Source organism: Paroedura picta, chromosome 11, assembly GCF_049243985.1.
Source record: "Paroedura picta isolate Pp20150507F chromosome 11, Ppicta_v3.0, whole genome shotgun sequence".
In the NCBI taxonomy this organism is placed as follows: domain Eukaryota; kingdom Metazoa; phylum Chordata; class Lepidosauria; order Squamata; family Gekkonidae; genus Paroedura; species Paroedura picta.
This window is the reverse complement of record NC_135379.1, coordinates 1,574,638-1,593,392: the sequence shown is the minus strand read 5'-3', so window position 1 is coordinate 1,593,392 and position 18,755 is coordinate 1,574,638. Positions and strand designations below refer to the sequence as shown.

Below are 18,755 nucleotides of genomic sequence, written 5' to 3'. Positions count from 1 at the left end.
ACACTGGCACTTGCGCCTCCCCTCTCCCGCCACGGCACAGTGCTGGCTGCGTCGGCCTGGAATGGCCGATTTGGCCGCTGTTGGGCACGACCCTGGCGGTGACCCCTTTCGCCTTTCTTCATCTGCTACCGCAGGAGTCAGGATCCTTTCCACAACACATTTCAAGGCACAGGGCTTCATGCTAACACCCAACCCACTGAAGAAGTAACCAGCGCATTACCTTTCTGTTAAATATACATTTTCTTCAATCAAGTCGAAGTAGCAAGGCATTTTCCCTTGCTTGGCAAACTCCTTCCAACGCTGCGGGTCCCTGAAGTCTTCCATGATGCAGAGCGGGCGAACCCTCGAAGAGTCCTGAAGGAGAGCTGTCCCCTGCTCGCCCCCCGCCTTGACCTTCTTCCTCTCCCGGGAGTCCCCCTCGCTCTCGGAGTCACTCTCCAAGCCCTGCCTCCTTTTCTTCAGGGGCCCCCGCTCTTTCAGATCATTTTTACTCAAAGTCTTCAACTCTTTTCTCTCACTCCCAGCGGCCGGCTCTTTAGCCGAGTTACTGCTGATCTCGTGGGCCTGCACAGAGCCCTTCTCTCTGGGGTCTCGGGCCTGGGACTGACTTGACTGGCTGGGGAAGTAGGAGCGGCTTCCATCGACCCAGCGGTCAATCTCTTCGTACTCCTCGTGGTCTTCTGTGAGTGAGTCTGGGACCTGCCCTTGGATTCTCTCGTAATGCATCCCAGGGGGCCTGTGACTCAACCGTGGGTCCCAATAGCCATTGTCATGCCAGTAGCTATGGGACTCAATGTATGGGCCTGACCCTGGTGGGTAAATGTAGCCGGGGAAAACGCCATAGCTGCTGTCTGGCTGCTGGTAGGTGCTGCTTGGTTTCTCTGGCTGCGAGAAGTCCCACCCCAAGTTCCCCAGGTCCTCTGCCGAGTGGAAGCCTTCTCCTCCTGTACCCGTTGGATCACTGAAGCTAGCCCTCCCCTGCCGACTGTCAGGCTTGGAAACACTCGCTTGCGGCCTATACATATTATCAGCCACCTCGTAGTTTTTGTCAAAATAGCGCAGCTCCTCTTGCTGTGGCGACTGAGCTACGAGCCCTGGCTCAGTTGATGCTGTCCTTTCATCCAGCTTCAGTTGGCTAACAGAATCCGATGCCAACTCTGGCTGACTGGTACTGTCGACACCATCGCTTTGAGGCTGGGAGGCACCCAGCTGAAGGTTTTCAGGCTCTGTTCTACCGAGTTCGGTCGACGTCCCCGGACTCCCCTCCACACCTCTAGAGGGAGCAAACTTGCTTTCATGTTGAGGACCGTTGTCCGACTCTACGTCACCCTGTATTTCTTCGTAGTATGGTTTGCTGGATTCCGGCCTGCCATTGTCCCAGTGATCCGGGTAGCGCCTGCTACTTTGGCTGTTCCGGGAGGAAGAGGAGCTGCCCTCCTCCATGGTTATTGTGGAATTCTTGGGAACGACCACGACCGACTGGAGGCGGTTCCTCGGAACACTGCTGTCATCTGAATCGGAGTCTTCCGTATCACTTTCCTCGCTCCCCTGTTCACTGGCGCTTTCCGCGGTGTCGGAGTAATCTTCATGGTGGATGGAAATCAGTTCAGGAGAACTGCCACCACTGCCACATCCTGGGGCTTCATCTATCATCTCTGTTTCTTCGACAGTCACAACAATGTCACAAGAGGGGGACAATGCTTCTGAAAATATGGATTCCATCAAGGAGTCATCTCTGTCCATTGTCACCGAGGCTTCAGCACAACTGTCTTTCATGTCAGACGTGGGTCTTTCTTCAAGGGCTCCCACATCCTCTCCTCCGTTTGGCTCCTCTTTGGCCAGGTCTTCTACTGGCATCTCTAAATAATAAGAATGCTCGCTTTTAACGGGGGATTTTGTTTTCTCTATAATGGGATAAACATGCTGAGCCTCTATTTCAAGAGCTACTTCAGGACACTCCATGAGTTCTCCCCTTTTTTTCTGTAAAGTTCTCTCCAGTCGGGAGAACACATTTTCTGAAGGTGGCTGTTGTGCAATAAATTGATTGTCTACGTTCACTTCCATGCAACCCTCTTCTGCAGAAGCATCTCCAGTGGGGCTACTCTCTGGTAAGATGAAACTTCTAGCAACACATTTTTCACTTTCAGCAGCAGTTTTTGACAAATGTTGATCCTCAGCATTGTTGCAGGTTTCTGCTTGGGGTTCCACATGAATATCTGTAGGAGGTTCCTGAATAGCTTTTGCATCTGAAGGTTCAGCTTCAATTTCAACTTCCGAATAATACAACGAAGGAGTGGCATCCTCCGAAAGGTAGCAAGGGGCTGGATCTTTGGTTTTATTACTGAGATCTGTTAGGTCATCTGCTCTAGGTAATGTTTTAGAATGATTTACAGTCACAATACAGGAGGGAACAAATTCATACTCAGAAGGAACCAGAACTTTTTTTTCTTTAAGCAAACTGTTGGGTTCACAAGAAATAACGGGGGAATCATCAAGATCATGTCCTTGGAGACCCATTAGATGGGTTGGAAACCCATTAGATGATAATTCACCTAAACTAGGACTCTTGACCCGAAGTGGTACCTCGGAACTATCTAAGCTATCCTCAGAAGACATTGCCACTGGCTCCACTTTGGGGGTACAGGCTAATGTCGCATCTCTGGGCGTGCCTTCTGGCGACCCGTTTATATTCAGTTCTACTGGAGAACAATTTCTTAAATTATCATGTTTCACCGTGACTAAAAACTCCCCTTCCTTAATACTGTCATGGCTATCCATTTCGGCAAATCCAACAGGCTTCGATACAGGAGAACCCTCTTTTGACTCATCTAGCTTTTTGAAAGTAGGTGAATCATTTAGCTGACTTAACACTGAAACAATCCTTTCTGATTCTGGCTTCTGTGTAATAGTTTCTTTTTCACAGTTCTGTACACAAGGCGCCTCTGAGTCTACACAATTAGACTGCTCTCTGATTTCCTCAGATTCTGTACAACAGAAAGAACTTTTAAATTTATCTGACTTTGGAGCAGATGATGACTTGGAAGAGGTGGACTTGTGACGGGAAGAAGTCACACTACTGTCTGCTTTAGAGTGGGATGTTCCCTTCCGATGTCCCACCTCACTCGCTGGGGAGTATCTCTTTGATACTTCGCCTTCTGAAATCCTCTTGGACTCCCGGTCTGATTTTGTAGCCTTGCCTTTTCTCTCCGAGTCGATGTGAGAGGATTCTATCTTGCTATCTCGATCAGACTTGGAATAAGAAGAAGTTCTAGAGTCTCTGTAAGAGGAGGAATGGGAGGATATACGCCTAGACTCGGTCGATCTAGAATATGACCTCCGATACTCCTCTTCCGAATCTGAACTTTCTCTTGTCCGGCTATCCATGTAAGAACGAGAATATCGTGTCTTTTCTCTGTACGGCGAACTCCTATGGTACCTCCGATCAGAGTCATAGTAATGAGACCGTTCAGATCTGGAATAAGAAGAACTGGTCCTAGAACCTCTCTCTGATCTAGATCGGGAACGGGATCTGCTCCGCCTCCTCCCTCTGTCGGATCTGGAACGGGAGGAAGAGTACCTAGAGTCTCTCTCAGATCTGGAGTAACTGGAATATTTTTCATCTCTTTCCGACCTAGACCTTGATGAGGATTTTGTCGGCTCATCAGTTCTGAGAGAAGTACAGCTTTTCCGGGAATCTTTTTCTTTCTCTGAACTAGTAGATATTTTAATTTCATGGGACCTCTGACTTGAGGAAGTCCTCACAGAATCCTCATCAGATTCAGAAGCTGGCAATGTGCCATCGGACTTCCTCTTAGAGCTATGCTTCTTGGAACTTGGAAAAGCACCCTTGGAACTGTCTGAAACGTCCTCCTCCCTCCCAACACGGGACTCTCCTTTTGCTGGTGCTCCTTCCTCTTCTGCAGGAGCAAGTGGAGCTCTATGTTCTTCTAAGCCATCCAACTCGGCATTCTGTGTAGTACTTTGTTGGGGAGTCTCTGGTGACGTGTTATTTGAGGGCTCCTTGGTCGTTTGGACAGCAGTTTCTTCAGGTGGAGGGGAAGCAGCCACAGATACTGCAGCCGGAGGAAGAGCCGCCGGGGTCTGTATGGGCCCTGGGGCCGGCGGGGTTGGTGGAGGTGGCGGAGGAGGCGGTGGGGGTGGCGGGGGGGATGAGGGCACCTCCACTAATTCTGCTGGGACGGCTGGAGGAAGAGCCACTGCTGCCGATGCCACAACAGCTGGGGAAGGCTTGGTTGTCACGTTCAGCAGGTGTTTCTTGAAATGGATCTTGCCTAACTCTACCTTCGGTTTCGGCGGTGAGAACTCCTCCGTAGCTCCAGAAAAATCCCCCAGGTCAATTTTAATTTTGGGGGCCAGGTCAGTTTGAAGCGGTGCAGCCGGGGAGCTTGAAGCCTCATTTTGTTTGTCATTCCCGAGGGCCGTCAGGAATCTGTTCTGCAAGGTCTTCTTGGTTAGACTGAAGCTAAAGGACACCTTCTGCCTGCCTTGCTCCTCAAGGTTCACTTTCGTCCGGGTGCCTTTGGGCAAGAAGCGGCTAGAGGCCACTCCTTTGAACGCTGGACCTTTGACAAAGCCGGGCTTCTGTACATTTTCAGCCTTGCCCTGGAAACAAGAAACAAGGGGATGAAATCACAGTGGGTCCCATAAACGACACTCAGGTGAAGACAGACAAGGGGAGAGCAGGCCTGGCAGCCAAAAACAGAACTGCGGTTCGTAGTCAACAAGTTGCTTAGATCAGGGGTAGTCAACCTGTGGTCCTCCAGAGGTCCATGGACTACAATTCCCATGAGCCCCTGCCAGCTGGCAGGGGCTCATGGGAATTGTAGTCCATGGACCTCTGGAGGACCACAGGTTGACTACCCCTGGCTTAGATCACCGAGTAAGCCAAAGCTGGAGGCCTTTAGAATAGTCAAGGAGTACTCTCTGACCCATTCTGTCCAGTCACTGCCTCACCGATCCCAATTCGCAGAGAGAGGGTGCATCCACATTAACTATGGGATGAATAAGAGGTCAGAGTATGAAGGCAGACAATCCTCAACATTCCTGGTTGCTTCCTGAGATGCCTATTTGAGGCCAGGTTCAGACTTCTGTAGCCCGTTCAATCAGGCAACGGGAAATTAATCAAAATCAATGCTGCTGTTTTAAAGCGTCTTCCTAACGATCAACAGGAGGGGGACTGGGGGGGGGGGGGAGAGATCCGATCATACCCACCTCGTTCTCTTCTTCTCTGTTGCAATCCAGCCAAGGAAGCATGCAAAAGAAACAGAGAAAGCATGAATACAAATAGGCCAATGGAATTGTTCTTTGGTCTAAACTCTGCCAGAATGGGACAAAACAGGTAAGGGTCTCAAAGCAGGAAGCAGGGCTTCCATGTGCAAAGTGACGACATCCCTAGTGGATCCTGCGGGTACAAATTCTTCCAAGGCCGATGTCTTTAAGGTCACCTGGGAATGCTTTGGTGTCTCATTTCCCAGTGTCTAAGATTCTGTTAAAACGAAACGGGACAAATATTAAGATGCCCCAAAAGGGACAAGTACCTCTTAATCCTCCCCGTTTTGCAGTTTAACAGGGTTTTAGACCTGAGGCACAGGACAATACATGCTAGCCACCTCCAAGGGGAAGAGGTAACAGCCCTACTTGATTTTGGAGATCAGCCATTTCCTGGAATTTTCACATTCAACACACATTGATAGGGTAAACCTTGTTAAGGCAAATCAGCTTAATTTGCATCATTCCCTCCCCGGCCCCGCCCTCGGCCGCAGTGCTTTCTGAACAGTTCAGCTTCTGTTTTTATTAATATACTGACCTTTTTGAAAAGGTTATTTTTATGATGACCCCCATGGGCTATTTAAGGCAAAAGACACGCCATGGCCTGCCTCTGTGTAACAATCCCAGACTGCTTGGGGGGTCTCCCATTCAAGGCTGACCCAGCTTGGCTTCCAAGGTCCTACAAAATCACCCCAGTCCTATTTTTGTGTTACCTGTACTGGCAGATGAGCAGTGAGCCAAACATCCTAGACTCTAGCACAGGGGTGGTCAAGCTGCGGCCCTACAGAGGTCCATGGACTACAATTCCCATGAACCCCTGCCAGCGAATGCTGGCAGGGGCTCATGGGAATTGTAGTCCATGGACGCCTGGAAGGCCGCAGTTTGACCACCCCTGCTCTAACAGATCTTTAGGCAAAGAATATTTCAGAGCTGGAAAAGAGATATCTTTTGCCATGCTGATAATCACTGACTTTCAAGGTGGGGAAAACCTGGCAGGATACTTGAGTCGCCTGTGTTCCTTTAACACCCATTTTCACTGGGAAGTAATGACAGAGGGTGACCCTAGGAGGCAAAATTATCCCCCCTAAGGACTAGCAGCACATAGGCACTTGCATGAACCAAAGGGCTGCTCCGCATCATAAATAAGAGATTACTAAAAGTTGCAAGCAATAAAGTCTTACCATAATTAAATTTAGCTTTGAAATGATCGTCACTGTCAATCACTTACTGACAGATGTAGCTATTAGTTCCGGGAGGTGTCAAAAAAGAAGAAAAGAAAAGAAAAAGCCAAAATGACTTTAAAGTTTTATCATGTTTGGATAATTACTCTCTAATGTGCCCAGAGATAAAATTACTGCTAGTTTTCAGGATTATTGAAATGAACGGCAAGCTAATTTACTGCGAGCAATTATACAGCTGCTAATGCAGCACCACTGGCCCCAAAAGGATGCCCTTGTTTCCAAAGGCAAAAATCTTCTTGGCTGCCCTGTGAAAGGCAGGAAGGTGAACAGACTGCAGGAAAAGGAGGTTCAAGTCAGCACCTGTTTAAAAGCAGGTAATATTCATGATAGCCTAGTAGCTCAGCACAGCCTGATCTCCTTATCTCCTTGTTCCCATTCTAATCACCCCTCCATTCCCTCACTCTGCTCATCTAGCCCAGGTCTAAGTTGTTTAAAAACACAGATCTCTGAAAAAGAAAGAAGTTTTGTGGAATATGGAATCTGACCTGATCTCTAGCATCTGCTCTGACAGCAGTCTCTAGACACGGTGGGCAGGGGAATAATCCACTTACATAAAGTCCTCTCCATCTTGTAGAAGGGGAGAGAGAAAGCTCAGATAGGATGGTTCTTTGAGCACAGTTTGGTGGGTCAACATCAGAAGTGGGATTTTTATTATTATTATTATTATTATTATTATTATTATTATTATTATTATTATTGTTATTATTATTATTATTATTATTATTCTGGCCAGATTTAGCCCTGGGGCCAGGGACCTTGAGCAGATGTTGGCTGCTCGATCCCAATGCTCTTTGGCTGGTCCTGTAGAGACAAGGCTCCCAGACAGTTTGGGGCTTTGAACCTAAAGATCAGATCTAGGTTTGTGCACTTCGGCGGCCATTCAGGCTTGAAGCCTAATCAGAACCCTGAACCTGATTAGGTCTCCAATCTGGAGCCAGCACAGCTGGGAGTGTGCAGGTGTGATATGTCCCAGGCTAATTCAATCCCATCAGCTCTCAGGAGCTAAGTGGGGGTGAGCCTGGTCATGACATGGACGGGGCCCCTCCAGGGGAGCCCAGGGTCACTATGCACTATGCAGGCCAGGGCAAACCACCTCTGCTCCTCTCTTGCCTTCACCTGGAGGACTCAGGCTAGCCTCAGCTCAGAAGCTAAGCAGGGCCAGCCCAGGCTTGTACTTGAATAGGAGACCACCAAGGAAAGACACGGAGGCAGGCAGGCAGCGGCAAACCAGTTCTGCTCACCTCTTAACTTGACAACCTCATGGGTTGCCTGCACTTTCCACCAACAGGCTGGCTTTGGACCCAAGTATTCCCAGCCGACATAAACAGTCCTCTGTATCTCTAGGCACAGAACTCTAACAGCCAGCAACAGCCCTCATGGAAGCCTGGAGTTTGATTTTTAAATAATTTACACACGCCCACAACCATCAGCAAGAGTGCTCATCAGTCATCCTCGAATAAAGGCAAGGGGTGCCCCCTCCATGCGACACAAGGACACATCTGAGAACAAACACCTCCCGCCCAAACAGCCAGCGAAGATTTTGAGGCCGTTGAAATAAAACGGCTTGTTTGCACGACCCCACAGGTTAAACGTGATTCTGTTTCCTCGTTCACTGTAGCCTCTTGAGAGCAAGCACTCCCAACGACCCTTGGGTTGAAAGAAAGCCTCAACTCAGACGCCAAACAGTCCTCGCTAGGAGACGCCTCTTGTGTCAACCTGGCTGCAGGAGCTTCTCCCCAGGCTCACAGGGAATTCTGCACCCGCAAGGTTGAGAAAGGGACAGAGCTTTTCCGGCAGCCAGAGCTGTTTGTATGTCAGTGCTGGGCCTTTAGCATCCATCCTCCAGGGTTTGATAAGACGGGGGACAAATCTACTTCTACTTCATCAGCCTCTAAACATGAACGCAAGGCAACTACCAATCCAACGCAGGGCAGCATTGGTCAATCCATGCACATCAGAATAATCTGAATTACCGAGGCCTGAGCCTTTGCATGCCACGCTATCGCGGCCATAACTGTTTAAAAATTCACCGAGTGGGCCATTCAAAACCACCCATTCTTTCACAGGCCAGTTTTGCTACATCAAGCCTGTCTTTCCCTTGGCCTTCCTGCGACAGCCTCCTTGCCCAACAGCCGCCTAATTTATCTTAGCAGGACATTTGAATAATGAGTTTTTAATGGATAGATTCCAATGGGTCGCTGTGTTGGTCTGAAGTAGCACAATAAAATCAGAGTCAGAGTATGAAGGTGTTACTGGGCTGTAAGTTTTTAAGGGGTCTGTTTTAGTAGTTGCATGTTAATGCCCAAATACCTTCAGAGGTTTTAGCTGCATGAATCTGTGTTCGCTCCGTTACCTGCCTTTGTCCCGTTTGTTTGGGAGAAAGACAAGTAGTTATAAACATCAAACAAGTAGTTATAAAAAAAATTACATGCCACAACAAGAGGCAGGCCCTCCCCACCCTTCCTTTTCATGCCCTCAGAGACAGGAGTCTCTTTGATAAGGAAGTGATCACAAAAAGGTTCAGGTGTAAAACAATCTTTTTGTCCAAGAGCCATTACTGTCTCCCAGGTGCATTGCAACTAAACAATAATTGAGTAAACTCCCTGGCTCTGTTTGACTCAATCCACCCAAATGCGTTTTGCAACTGGTACAACATTCTGGGGAGGGCTAAAATCACTAAGAGCTTTCTCTGCAGAGAGACTTCCCCCCCACACACACACACAAAGGGAGTTGGGAAGGGAACCCACCCACCCCCAAGAAACAAGACTAATTATCTACAGGTTGGTAAAAAGATGGTAAAGCTGCAGAACCTACATTTAGAGACCTTCAGCTGTTTGAGAGCCTAAGAAGATCCAAGTGTTATACTGTAGTACATTATGAAAGTTTCAATGTAAACTACTCTGAGCCATAAGGGAGGGCGGTATATAAATATCATCATAAAATATAAAATCAATAACATTTCTTCTTAGGCTCTCAAACAGCTGAAAGTGCCCAAAACATAGATTCTACAGCTTGCCGCCGTTTTACCAACCAGTAGATATTAAGATTCCTGTGGCTTATTTGGCGTTCTTTGGGGGGAGATTCCTCCCAACCGCCTGCGGGGATGCCTTCTCCCTGCAAAGGTGGTAAATAGTGACTTTAGCCCTCCCCAGAACATTGTACTGGTTGCAAAACGAGCAGAGGGGCTTTCCTCCGGCAGAAGGACTTGAACACCTTGCATCACAGCAAGTTCCTCTCCTAGCAGAACAGAACCATGGGGCGGGGAACGCAGATGCCTGGAAGAATGGAAGGCATCACTGGGCAATGTGAAAAGCTTGGCTGGGAGGAACTCAACACTTAACCTTAATTCAGAGCCTTGGAAGAGCTAGCTGGTGTGGTTTTAGCTGTCTCTCCAAAATAAAATTTTTATTGCACTGTTTGCCTAATCAAAGCAAGTCCCCTCCATTCCACTTTTAAGCATATGTTATCATTTAGTTGTAGTTAAGGGAAGTTCATAGCACAAATGTCTTAATTCATCTTTAAGGTGCCAAAGGATTCCTCATTATTGAACCACTTTTTCCCCAACCCCAGCAGGGATAATTAAAGAATGTTAATTCTTCATAATTCCAAAGCATTTTATTAGTGGAGAAATTGTATTAATCCATTTAGAAGATTGAGAAAACAGAACAAGGTTTAATGTATCTGGAGTAAATGTAAAGTTATTGGGGGAGACGGTAGAAGGATGGCTGAACAAAACATATTCTACCATTTTCAAAAGTCGGAAAGTTGTGTGTTTTATCGTTTCATGTCCCCATGCTAATTCCTAGATCTCTCTCTCTCACACACACACACACATACACACACAGAAGGAACTTTAGGGTTGCATTTAATTTGCAGATGACTCTATCTAGAAAATGCACAGAGTATAGTGTTTTGCCCGGTTCATTTTGCACATGTGAAGTTTATTCCATCAGGATATTTTCCAAGGGCACACAAACTCCACTTAGTTTGCTGTGAAAATGCTGAGTTCAGCCGTTTCAACCTCAAAAGTTTCTTCTATCTGCATGCAACAAAAAATGAACTTCACTGACACAGCTGACCTTGTCACGTGATAAAATGACTGCATATCCTCATGAGACTGAACCACCACCTTCTGCATCTCACCCACCTAGTTTGCAACTCACTCCTGGGCAGTAAATCACATTTAAGAAGGTACTATGTCCTAGAAACCAGACGACCAATTTGCCATCTTCCATTTACAAAATCCAACCAGCCACTGTGCTTTCCAAAGGACCTTCTGACACACTCTTTTCCAAGGAACTTTATTTCCAAAACTACCTACATTCAGTTAAAATCTGTAGCTTTATGGAGGATGAAGTGCTGCCCTATTTAAGGTCCCATATTTGGAGGAAGCCATCTTCTCTATCATCAAGTACAACATAGCCGCTAATTAATGAAATCCTGGAATAAAAAGCCAGACTTATGTTGCCACTAAGGAGACCAAGAGTTTCGACTTCTATAGTAACCCAGGAGACAGTCAGTCACTGTAGAAACTTGCTCTAGTGCAGAGAACAACCCCAAACCCAAATTTATGGAATAATTAGTGTTAAGAATAAGCACTCCCACCAGTATTTCTCCGGAGCAGAGAAGCTGAACATGACTCAGATAGTAAAAATAGAAGCTGAATTCAAAACTGAAGGATTTTCACATTCCACTTTTTAAAAATAAAACTCTCGTATATTAAGGGGTCATTTGACATAGGTCTCTGAAGGTCGCGACAGGAAAGCGCTTTGCAGAAACAAAGGTTTACCCTATTGCCCTCATCCAAGATTTTACCTTTCTACCTCTTCAGACCCATCCACATTCTGGGGAAAGATACACCAGTTGTCTGCCCCTTTCCACCTCAGAGGTGACTGCATTTCAGGGATGCTGGACGTATTAGCTTTATGATGTCCACTGGGATCCTTCAACATGAAAGTCGTGCTACAAAAATAAAATATTATTCAAGACAAATGGTTGCGGGTTAGGTACACAGCTGAGAACACGGAGGCAAGGGCGGACTGAGCTGAAGCACCTTCTCCAGAGACAGTTAAACAACGGAGGGTGGCATATGTGCATTTTAGTGAAAACAGCTGGTGCATAAAAAAGAAAAGAAAGGAAACCAAGCACTAGATATTAACACAGTGGACACGGCTCCCTGCAGGGAAAAGCTGCTCTTAAATGATAGATTCTACCCTTCAAATGGTATTCAGAGCATAAAAGCTCAGGAAAGTTTTTTTAAAGCCTCTCAGAACGTTCAAGATGGAGAGCTTTGGCAGGGGGCAGAGTCTCAAGGTCACCTCATTGGGATTAGGTATCTCCTTTAACCAACAGCTTTATTTCCCAACAAAGGCGCTTTTCTCTCTTTACCAATGGATGCAAACTACCAACCCAGGATTTCTAAAACCGCATCACTGACTGAAGCTATGGAGCCGCAATTATTCCGCAGTTCTTAACCCAGAGGACCTGGGTGGAAATGTATGCCATGGTAACTCTCCTTTCCCCCTGTCCTTCAAGGACTTACGCTGAGGAGTTAGGACAGCTGTGAAGGAAACCTTCATCTTGGTCACCTGGGGGTGATTCTAAGCTGCCCCAGGCAACCAGCGGAGGAAGACATTTTATGAACCTGCTTCATCTATCCTCATCCTTAGAACAGGGAATATTTTACTTATTAACAACCAATCTTTCTCCCCGCCTTCTGAATGGAGGATTGACAGGGTGGTTCTTAGATCTCTTGGGGAGGGGATTCGCAGGGAGTTTGCCTCCCTACCCACTTCAAGAAGGGAATGAAACACAAGGGCATCCTAAATAGAGCAAGGAAACAAGTGGGAAAACAAATTTGCATCTCTGTTTGGTATTACTTTTATTCAGAACCTTTTTTATCCCACCTCTCCAGGAACCTGCCCACTTGCAAGCTCATGTTTTAGGGAAGAGAGGTTCCTGTTAGGGCGGAAACCTGGGCTGGAGAACTCAGAGCCCACTCATCAGAAAGTGGGACATGTAGTTTGGCCCTGAGGAAACGGACTCCACACAGGAAACGCACTCTCTGCAAATCCACCTTCGCTTGTCCCCAGAACGTCAGGAGGCTGGGGCCACGCTCTATTGAGGGCTGTTGTAATCATTTGTCATGGGGGCAAATAATCACAACTGTACAATGGCACACGGGGCAGCCGAAATACTCTGGTTGGGATAGGGGAAGTGTCAGGATGCACCCATCTTCTACCCCACCCTCAAGACCATGGCATCTTTTATGGCATGCTCACTTGCTAATCCCCATCTTTGGGGGTTTGTGTCACCTTCCCAGTTGGTTCAGGAGGCCTTGTAAGGTGTTTGTACCTGGCAATGCAAGCCTATGCAGAATCTCCCCCTGCCAGCAAAGGGTGTAGAAGCCAGAGTGCCAAACCGGGACCCAAGAGACCCAGGTTCGAATCCCCACTCTGCCACGTTAGCTTGCTGGGGTCCACTTGAGTCAATCGCACGCTCTCAGCCTAGCCGACCTCACAGGGTTGCTGTGAGGCCAATGAAGCGAGCCCCTCTGGGTCCCCACTGGAGGGAAAGATAGGCCGGATAGGGGGCCCAATCCACGCTCTCATGGAGCCCCTGAGCCCAGGCCCTCTGCGGGGGGGGGGCGCCCACCTGGCCCTTCATCCCCCACCCAAAGGAAAAGGCCAGGGGGGGCGGGAGCAGCTGTCCCGGGGGCGGGGGTTTCCAGGGCCTCGGCTCCCCTCCCCGCCTCCGGCGCCTGGGCCCGGGCAGGGCTCTCACGCGAGCGCGGGGATGCGCGGCCTAGCTCTCGGCTCCCCCCCGCCAGGCCCGGGGCGGAGGGCAGCGGCTGCGGCCTCCCTCGGGCCCCCCCAAACGGCGGGGGGGATCCCGCTCGGGGGGCGGCTGAGGCGGCGGTGGCAGCCCCGTGGGGGGGGGGCTCCGTTCCCCGGGGGGGGCTCCTCCCTCCCTCCCTCCCTTCCTCGTGGGGGGGAAGCCTCTCGGGGGCCCTCTGGATCCCTCCCCCCCCTCGGAGGGGCAGCGGCCTCCCCTGCAGGGGTCGGGGGTGGACGAGGCCTGCCTGGCTCGGGCGCGGACTCACTCGAGCGTCGGGTGCTCCGGGTCGTAGAAGTCGCCCATCTTCGGCCTCGCCTGCTCCGGCCTCCCCCGCAGAGCAGCCGCCGCCGGGCGGGGAGGGCCGAGGCCGCCTCACATGCCGGGCCGGGGGGGGGGGGCGCCGAGAGCGGCAAACAGACGGGGAGGCAGGAAATATTGTTATTAGTATTATTATTATTATTATAATAAAAAGAGGGAGGCGGAGGAGGAGGAGGCGGAGAGCGGCGCCGGGCCCAGCCCGCTCAGGCCACCGGGCGGCGGGCGGGCGGGCGGGCGGAGGGAGGGAGGGAGGAGGAGGGGGGGGGGCGAACGGCACACAGAAAAGGGGCGGGGCCAACGGCGTCAGGCGCCCCCCCAAAGGCAAGCTCCGCCCAGGGGTGGTCGAGAGGCGCCCCGCCCCCTCCGCAACGGACCAACGGAAACGGCGCCGCCGCCGCCACTTCCGACCAGCGCGGAGGGAGCCTCCACAGCCAGGAGCACTCGCCCGCCCGGCAGGGCCCAGCCTCGGAAACGGAAACACGGGGCGGGCGGTGTGAATCTCCAGGCAGGCAGAAGCACGTTGGCCGCCCCCGTTCAGCTCCAGGCCGCTTCCCCGCAGCCCCAAAGGAGCCCCCGAAAGTCAGCGCTCCCCCCCCCCCCCCCCGCAGACCACCTTGCGAGGCCAGCGGCATTAGATGCACGCACCTGGGCCTGCCTGTCTAGATAGATTTACTTGAGAGGCGCAGGTAAGAAGTTCAAACCTGGGCTCATTTCCTTAGAATCCTGGAGTTGGAAGGGACCCCCTGGGTCATCTAGTCCACCCCTCTCGCTCACCCACTGTCGCCTGCCACCCACCTTGAGCCTCCACAGAGTCAGCCACTCCTTCTCTTTCTAAGAGCAGAAATCTAATGATAATTTTCAGGACTGTTAAGTGGAGATCAAAAACTTCCCCCTGTGACCGTTCTTTCATTGTTTTCTGTGGCCAGGCTCAGATTTTGGTTTCAAGCCCGGCCGGATTCAGTCGGACTCATTGCGGCGTAAAAGTGTATGGAGTGTTCTTCCAGCCCGATCTTGTTGTGCACTTGCTCCCAAAGAAGCCCTGCTGAGTCCCCTGTGACCTACTCTCAAGTAAATCCACCTAGGAGTACGGCAGTCTTGTGATCGTCCTCACCCTAGCCTGGTGTGAGTAGATTTTATTGTGCATTAATATGTATATATGTGTCCATCTATTTGTACTGGCTTGCAGAGGGGGAACTGAGGCTGCTGGCTCCACCTAGGGCCCATGTGGGATTTTCAGGTGGGCTGCACATTCCCAAAGGCTTTTGCGCCCCAGTGCAACGGTCTTCAGCTGGGATCCAACCTTAACTCTCAGCCTGGGACCTCCTGACCATGTGACAGGAAGTCACGTGGCACTTCATGGTGGCGTGGCGGAAAGAACAACTGCTGCACTCTGAATCTGCTTGTGCCCAAAGGTGCTCTTCTGCCAGGCAAGCCCCCAATCAGATCAAGTCAGGCCACACTGCTCAGCCAGATGTACCAGGCAGAGTAAAAAGGTAAAGGTAAAGGTCTCCCCTGTGCAAGCACTGGGTCATGTCTGACCCTTGGGGTGACGCCCTCCAGCGTTTTCATGGCAGACTCAATACGGGGTGGTTTGCCAGTGCCTTCCCCAGTCATTACCGTTTACCCCCCAGCAAGCTGGGTACTCATTTTACCGACCTCGGAAGGATGGAAGGCTGAGTCAACCTTGAGCCGGCTGCTGGGATTGAACTCCCAGCCTCATGGACAGACAGCTTCAGACAGCATGTTGCTGCCTTCCCACTCTGCGCCACAAGAGGCTCTTGGCAGAGTAGATCCAGGCAGAGTAGATCCAGCTTATTACACCCTCTCTCTCTACCTGTACTGATGATTGGAAATTTCGTTTTTTGATATCTGAAGCAATATGCATGCACACAGCAGCTTATATCTTGAATAAAACATAGTTGTCGTAAAGGCGCCCTGGACTCAAACTTTGTCCTGTGTGCTCTTCCTCGTATGCTCCTCCTTGTCTCCGTGAGCAGAATTAGTTCTGGCTCTGCAAGCAGAGCAGCTCTGGGGAAGCCCAACGAGGTGTTCGGAAGCAAGGAGTTTCTTGGGTTCCCCCACAGACGACTTTCCAAAAGTGCCTTTGCGGGGGCACTCAGCTGTCCAGAGTCCATACGACACGACCCACCTAGGAGGAGGAGCCCGGAGCTTTGTGCTATCCGAGGATCGGAATGACTCACTTGTGTGTACACTTTGCCCTGGGCCTCGGCCTTACCCTTCCGCGTGCTTCCTTTTCCAGGGCCCATGTCTGTCGTCTGGCTCCAGGTCGGCCAATGTGGCAACCAGATTGGAGAGGAATGGTGGCAAGCCATTACCCAGGCCAGGAGCAGAGATGCTGAGCCGTAAGGCCCCGCCTCCACCCCCACCCTTTCCTCATTCACTGCTGTCCTCGGGATCTTCCCCTTCACCGACTCTGGCTGAGGGCTGCCTCTCAGCAAGGGGTGTGGGAGGCTCAAAAAGGCTGGCCCCCCTCTTTGCTTTCCTGTTGAAGGAGGCCCCGAATCCTGACACTCAATCTTCAACAAGCTGTGCCCATACCCAATCCTCTCCCAGGCCCTGGAATCATCTCTGGGGTGACTGGAAGGAACAACAGCAGTTGCAGTGAGCTTGTCCACCCAGCACGCATCCCTTTCACCCAAGGGAAGGCTGGAGCTCCCTGGACCAACCGGGTAACGGGCCCTTCTTTTGTACAGGTCCCCGTTTTGCTCCCTCGATGGCAAGCTGAGCACCCTCTGTGTCGACAGTGAGCCAAAGGTGGTGAGGAGGCTACAGAAGCGAGTCCAAAGAGGGTAAGAGGCAGCCGGGGTCACGCCAGAACCAAAATGACTTCGGCAACCTGTCCCCAGGGTCAGAATCTAACATTCCTCCAGCAGCAAAGCCCAGGGGTTTCAAGGCCCGGAGAATATTATAAGATCGGAATTGGAAAACCCCGAGAACATCCACAGTAGAGGAGCGGCTGTTGAAGACGCTGGAATCTTTGATTAGAGAAAATTGCCCATTTGTTGCTAACTGGAAATCCCTTATTGACTTTCTACACACAACAGGAAAAAATGATGACTTGTGGTTCTGAGGACTAAGAGAAAAGAAACTTTTTGTTGACGATAATAGAGATCTAAAGGTAAAGGTCTCCCCTGTGCAAGAACCGAGTCATGTCTGACCCTTGGGGTGACGGTGGTTTGCCAGTGCCTTCCCCAGTCATTACTGTTTACCCCCTAGCAAGATGGGTGCTCATTTTACCAACCTCAGAAGGATGGAAGGCTGAGTCGACCTTGAGCCGGCTGCTGGGATTGAACTCCCAGCCTCATGGGCAGAGCTTTCAGACAGCTGCCTTACCACTCTGAGCCATAAGAGGCTCTAATAGAGATCTAGAGGGACTCAAAAAGAAAGAGGAACTTTTTGTTATAAATTTGTAATAATCTTAATTGAAGTAACTTTTCTGTAGACTGTTATTTTGGATTTATTGTTTGTCGCTGAATACGTAAATAAAATAGGACATCCATTTTCATTTATCTTTTTATCGACGCTTTTCTCTGAACTTTTATTTATAAATAAATGTTCAGGACAAATATTAAAAGGACAAATATTAAAAGGGAAAAAAGTAATTTTCAGGCCAGGTACAGCTTTCCATGATTAGCAAGAAAGCAGAATTGTCTAAAAACAAGCTGCTAAATGCAGAACTGTTTAATTATTATGTTAATCTGTCTTTTAAATATACGGCATGTTTTTGTGCAGAATCTCTCTCCCCGTCCCTCACGTGCAGCCCTGAATTGAGCCTGCCACCACGGAATTAATCACATGGCCTTTTTCTCCCCCCTTCAAAGATCGTTCAGAGAGTCCAATCTCATCATGGGGAAGCAAGGAAGAGGCAACAACTGGGCCTTCGGTAAGAGCCCCCAAGGCCTCAGCAGGTACGGCCGTCGCATCCACATCAGGGATCAGGGCAGAATGAGGCCCCCGCTTCAATCTGTTGCAGTGACCGGCTGGATCCACCCTTGGGTGGTAACCACAGTCCAGCAAAACAAAATGGGAGAGCAAGCCGATTGCTAGAGGCTACGCTGGTGGCATTTTGCATCCATTTCGTTTGCAAAGTGTTCCTTCAGAAAAGCCACACTGGATGTTTAACAGGAACCATGACTCAGGATCAGACCTTTGCTCGGCATGCAGAAGGTCCCCGGTTCAATCCCCGGCAGCCTCTCCATTTAAAAAGGACCAGAGGGTAGGTGATGGGAAAGACCTCTCTCTGCCTGAGACCCTGGAGAGCCACTGCCAGCCTGAGAAGACAAGACTGACGCTGAGGGACCAGTAGGCTGACTCAGTAGGCAGCAGTATAACATGGGTTTGTGGGAGCGACAGAGGCTCAGCAGCAGAGTCCCCACTTGGCACGCAGAAGGTCCCCGGTTCAGTCCCCGGCAGCATCTCATTCAGAAAGAACCAGGCAGGAGGAGATGGGAAAGACTTCTGCAGAAATGTTGCCAGTCTGAGGAGACGGTATTGACCTCGGTGGACCTCTGGTCTGACCCCAGAGAAGACCGCTTTGTGCCCTCAAACCTGGAAGCACACACACACACACACAGCAGAAAGAGCTGAGGAACTTCTCTACATTTTTCAAATCCTACATTTTCAGAGACGTGTGCAAGGGAGCGTAGAGTAAACTTCGGACCAGAAGGCTTCCAATCCTCATTGCTTGCTGGAGCAAGTCCTGCCCTATGATTCCACGCTTGCAGACGAGAGGCCGCGGGCAAAGGTGGGAGGGCTGTCCCGTCGCCCTAACTGGGCCTGCGTCTGTTCTGTGCTTTGCAGGGTATCACGGCGTCCGCTCCGAGGGGGAGCAGAGCTTGTTGCACAGGACGATGGAGAGCCTGAGGAAGGAGGCGGAGCGCAGGGACTGCTATGGGGGGACAGTCCTCTTTCACAGCCTCAGTGGCGGGACCGGAGCGGGTGAGTCCTGCCAACAAGGCAGCAGACTGTACATGCACCCTCTGGAGGGCCCCCCTTGCTGTAGGCACAGAACTGCCCATCTTTTCAGCCAGAAAAGATTGCCTCTTGCAG

At 50.2% G+C, this 18,755-nt stretch overlaps 2 protein-coding genes across 10 annotated transcripts in view; one reads left to right on the top strand and one right to left on the bottom strand.

The window, feature by feature from the left end:
- Nucleotides 1-13,942, bottom strand: part of SETD2 (SET domain containing 2, histone lysine methyltransferase) — a 48,797-nt gene extending 34,855 nt beyond the window's left edge. For 2 of the 5 annotated variants that reach the window (XM_077304426.1, XM_077304428.1), the window contains exons 1-4: nt 13,633-13,940; nt 11,346-11,492; nt 5,233-5,248; nt 221-4,623 (exon numbers count right to left, since the gene is read on the bottom strand). In XM_077304426.1, coding sequence (XP_077160541.1) covers nt 221-4,623; nt 5,233-5,248; nt 11,346-11,492; nt 13,633-13,670 — 4,604 coding nt within the window. In that variant the 5' untranslated portion in view covers nt 13,671-13,940. Of the gene's footprint in view, nt 1-220; nt 4,624-5,232; nt 5,249-11,345; nt 11,493-13,632 lie in introns of all 5 variants that reach the window. The other 3 variants (XR_013225613.1, XM_077304427.1, XM_077304429.1) reach the window with 3 other exon arrangements.
- Nucleotides 13,943-13,998: 56 nt separating this feature from the next.
- LOC143820973 (uncharacterized) overlaps nt 13,999-18,755 on the top strand; it is an 8,739-nt gene continuing 3,982 nt past the window's right edge. The window contains exons 1-6 of one of the 5 annotated variants that reach the window (XM_077304442.1): nt 13,999-14,371; nt 14,612-14,807; nt 15,946-16,048; nt 16,400-16,495; nt 17,528-17,589; nt 18,507-18,644. In XM_077304442.1, coding sequence (XP_077160557.1) covers nt 15,951-16,048; nt 16,400-16,495; nt 17,528-17,589; nt 18,507-18,644 — 394 coding nt within the window. In that variant the 5' untranslated portion in view covers nt 13,999-14,371; nt 14,612-14,807; nt 15,946-15,950. Of the gene's footprint in view, nt 14,372-14,611; nt 14,808-15,945; nt 16,049-16,399; nt 16,825-17,438; nt 17,590-18,506; nt 18,645-18,755 lie in introns of those variants that run through there. The other 4 variants (XM_077304446.1, XM_077304444.1, XM_077304447.1 and 1 more) reach the window with 4 other exon arrangements.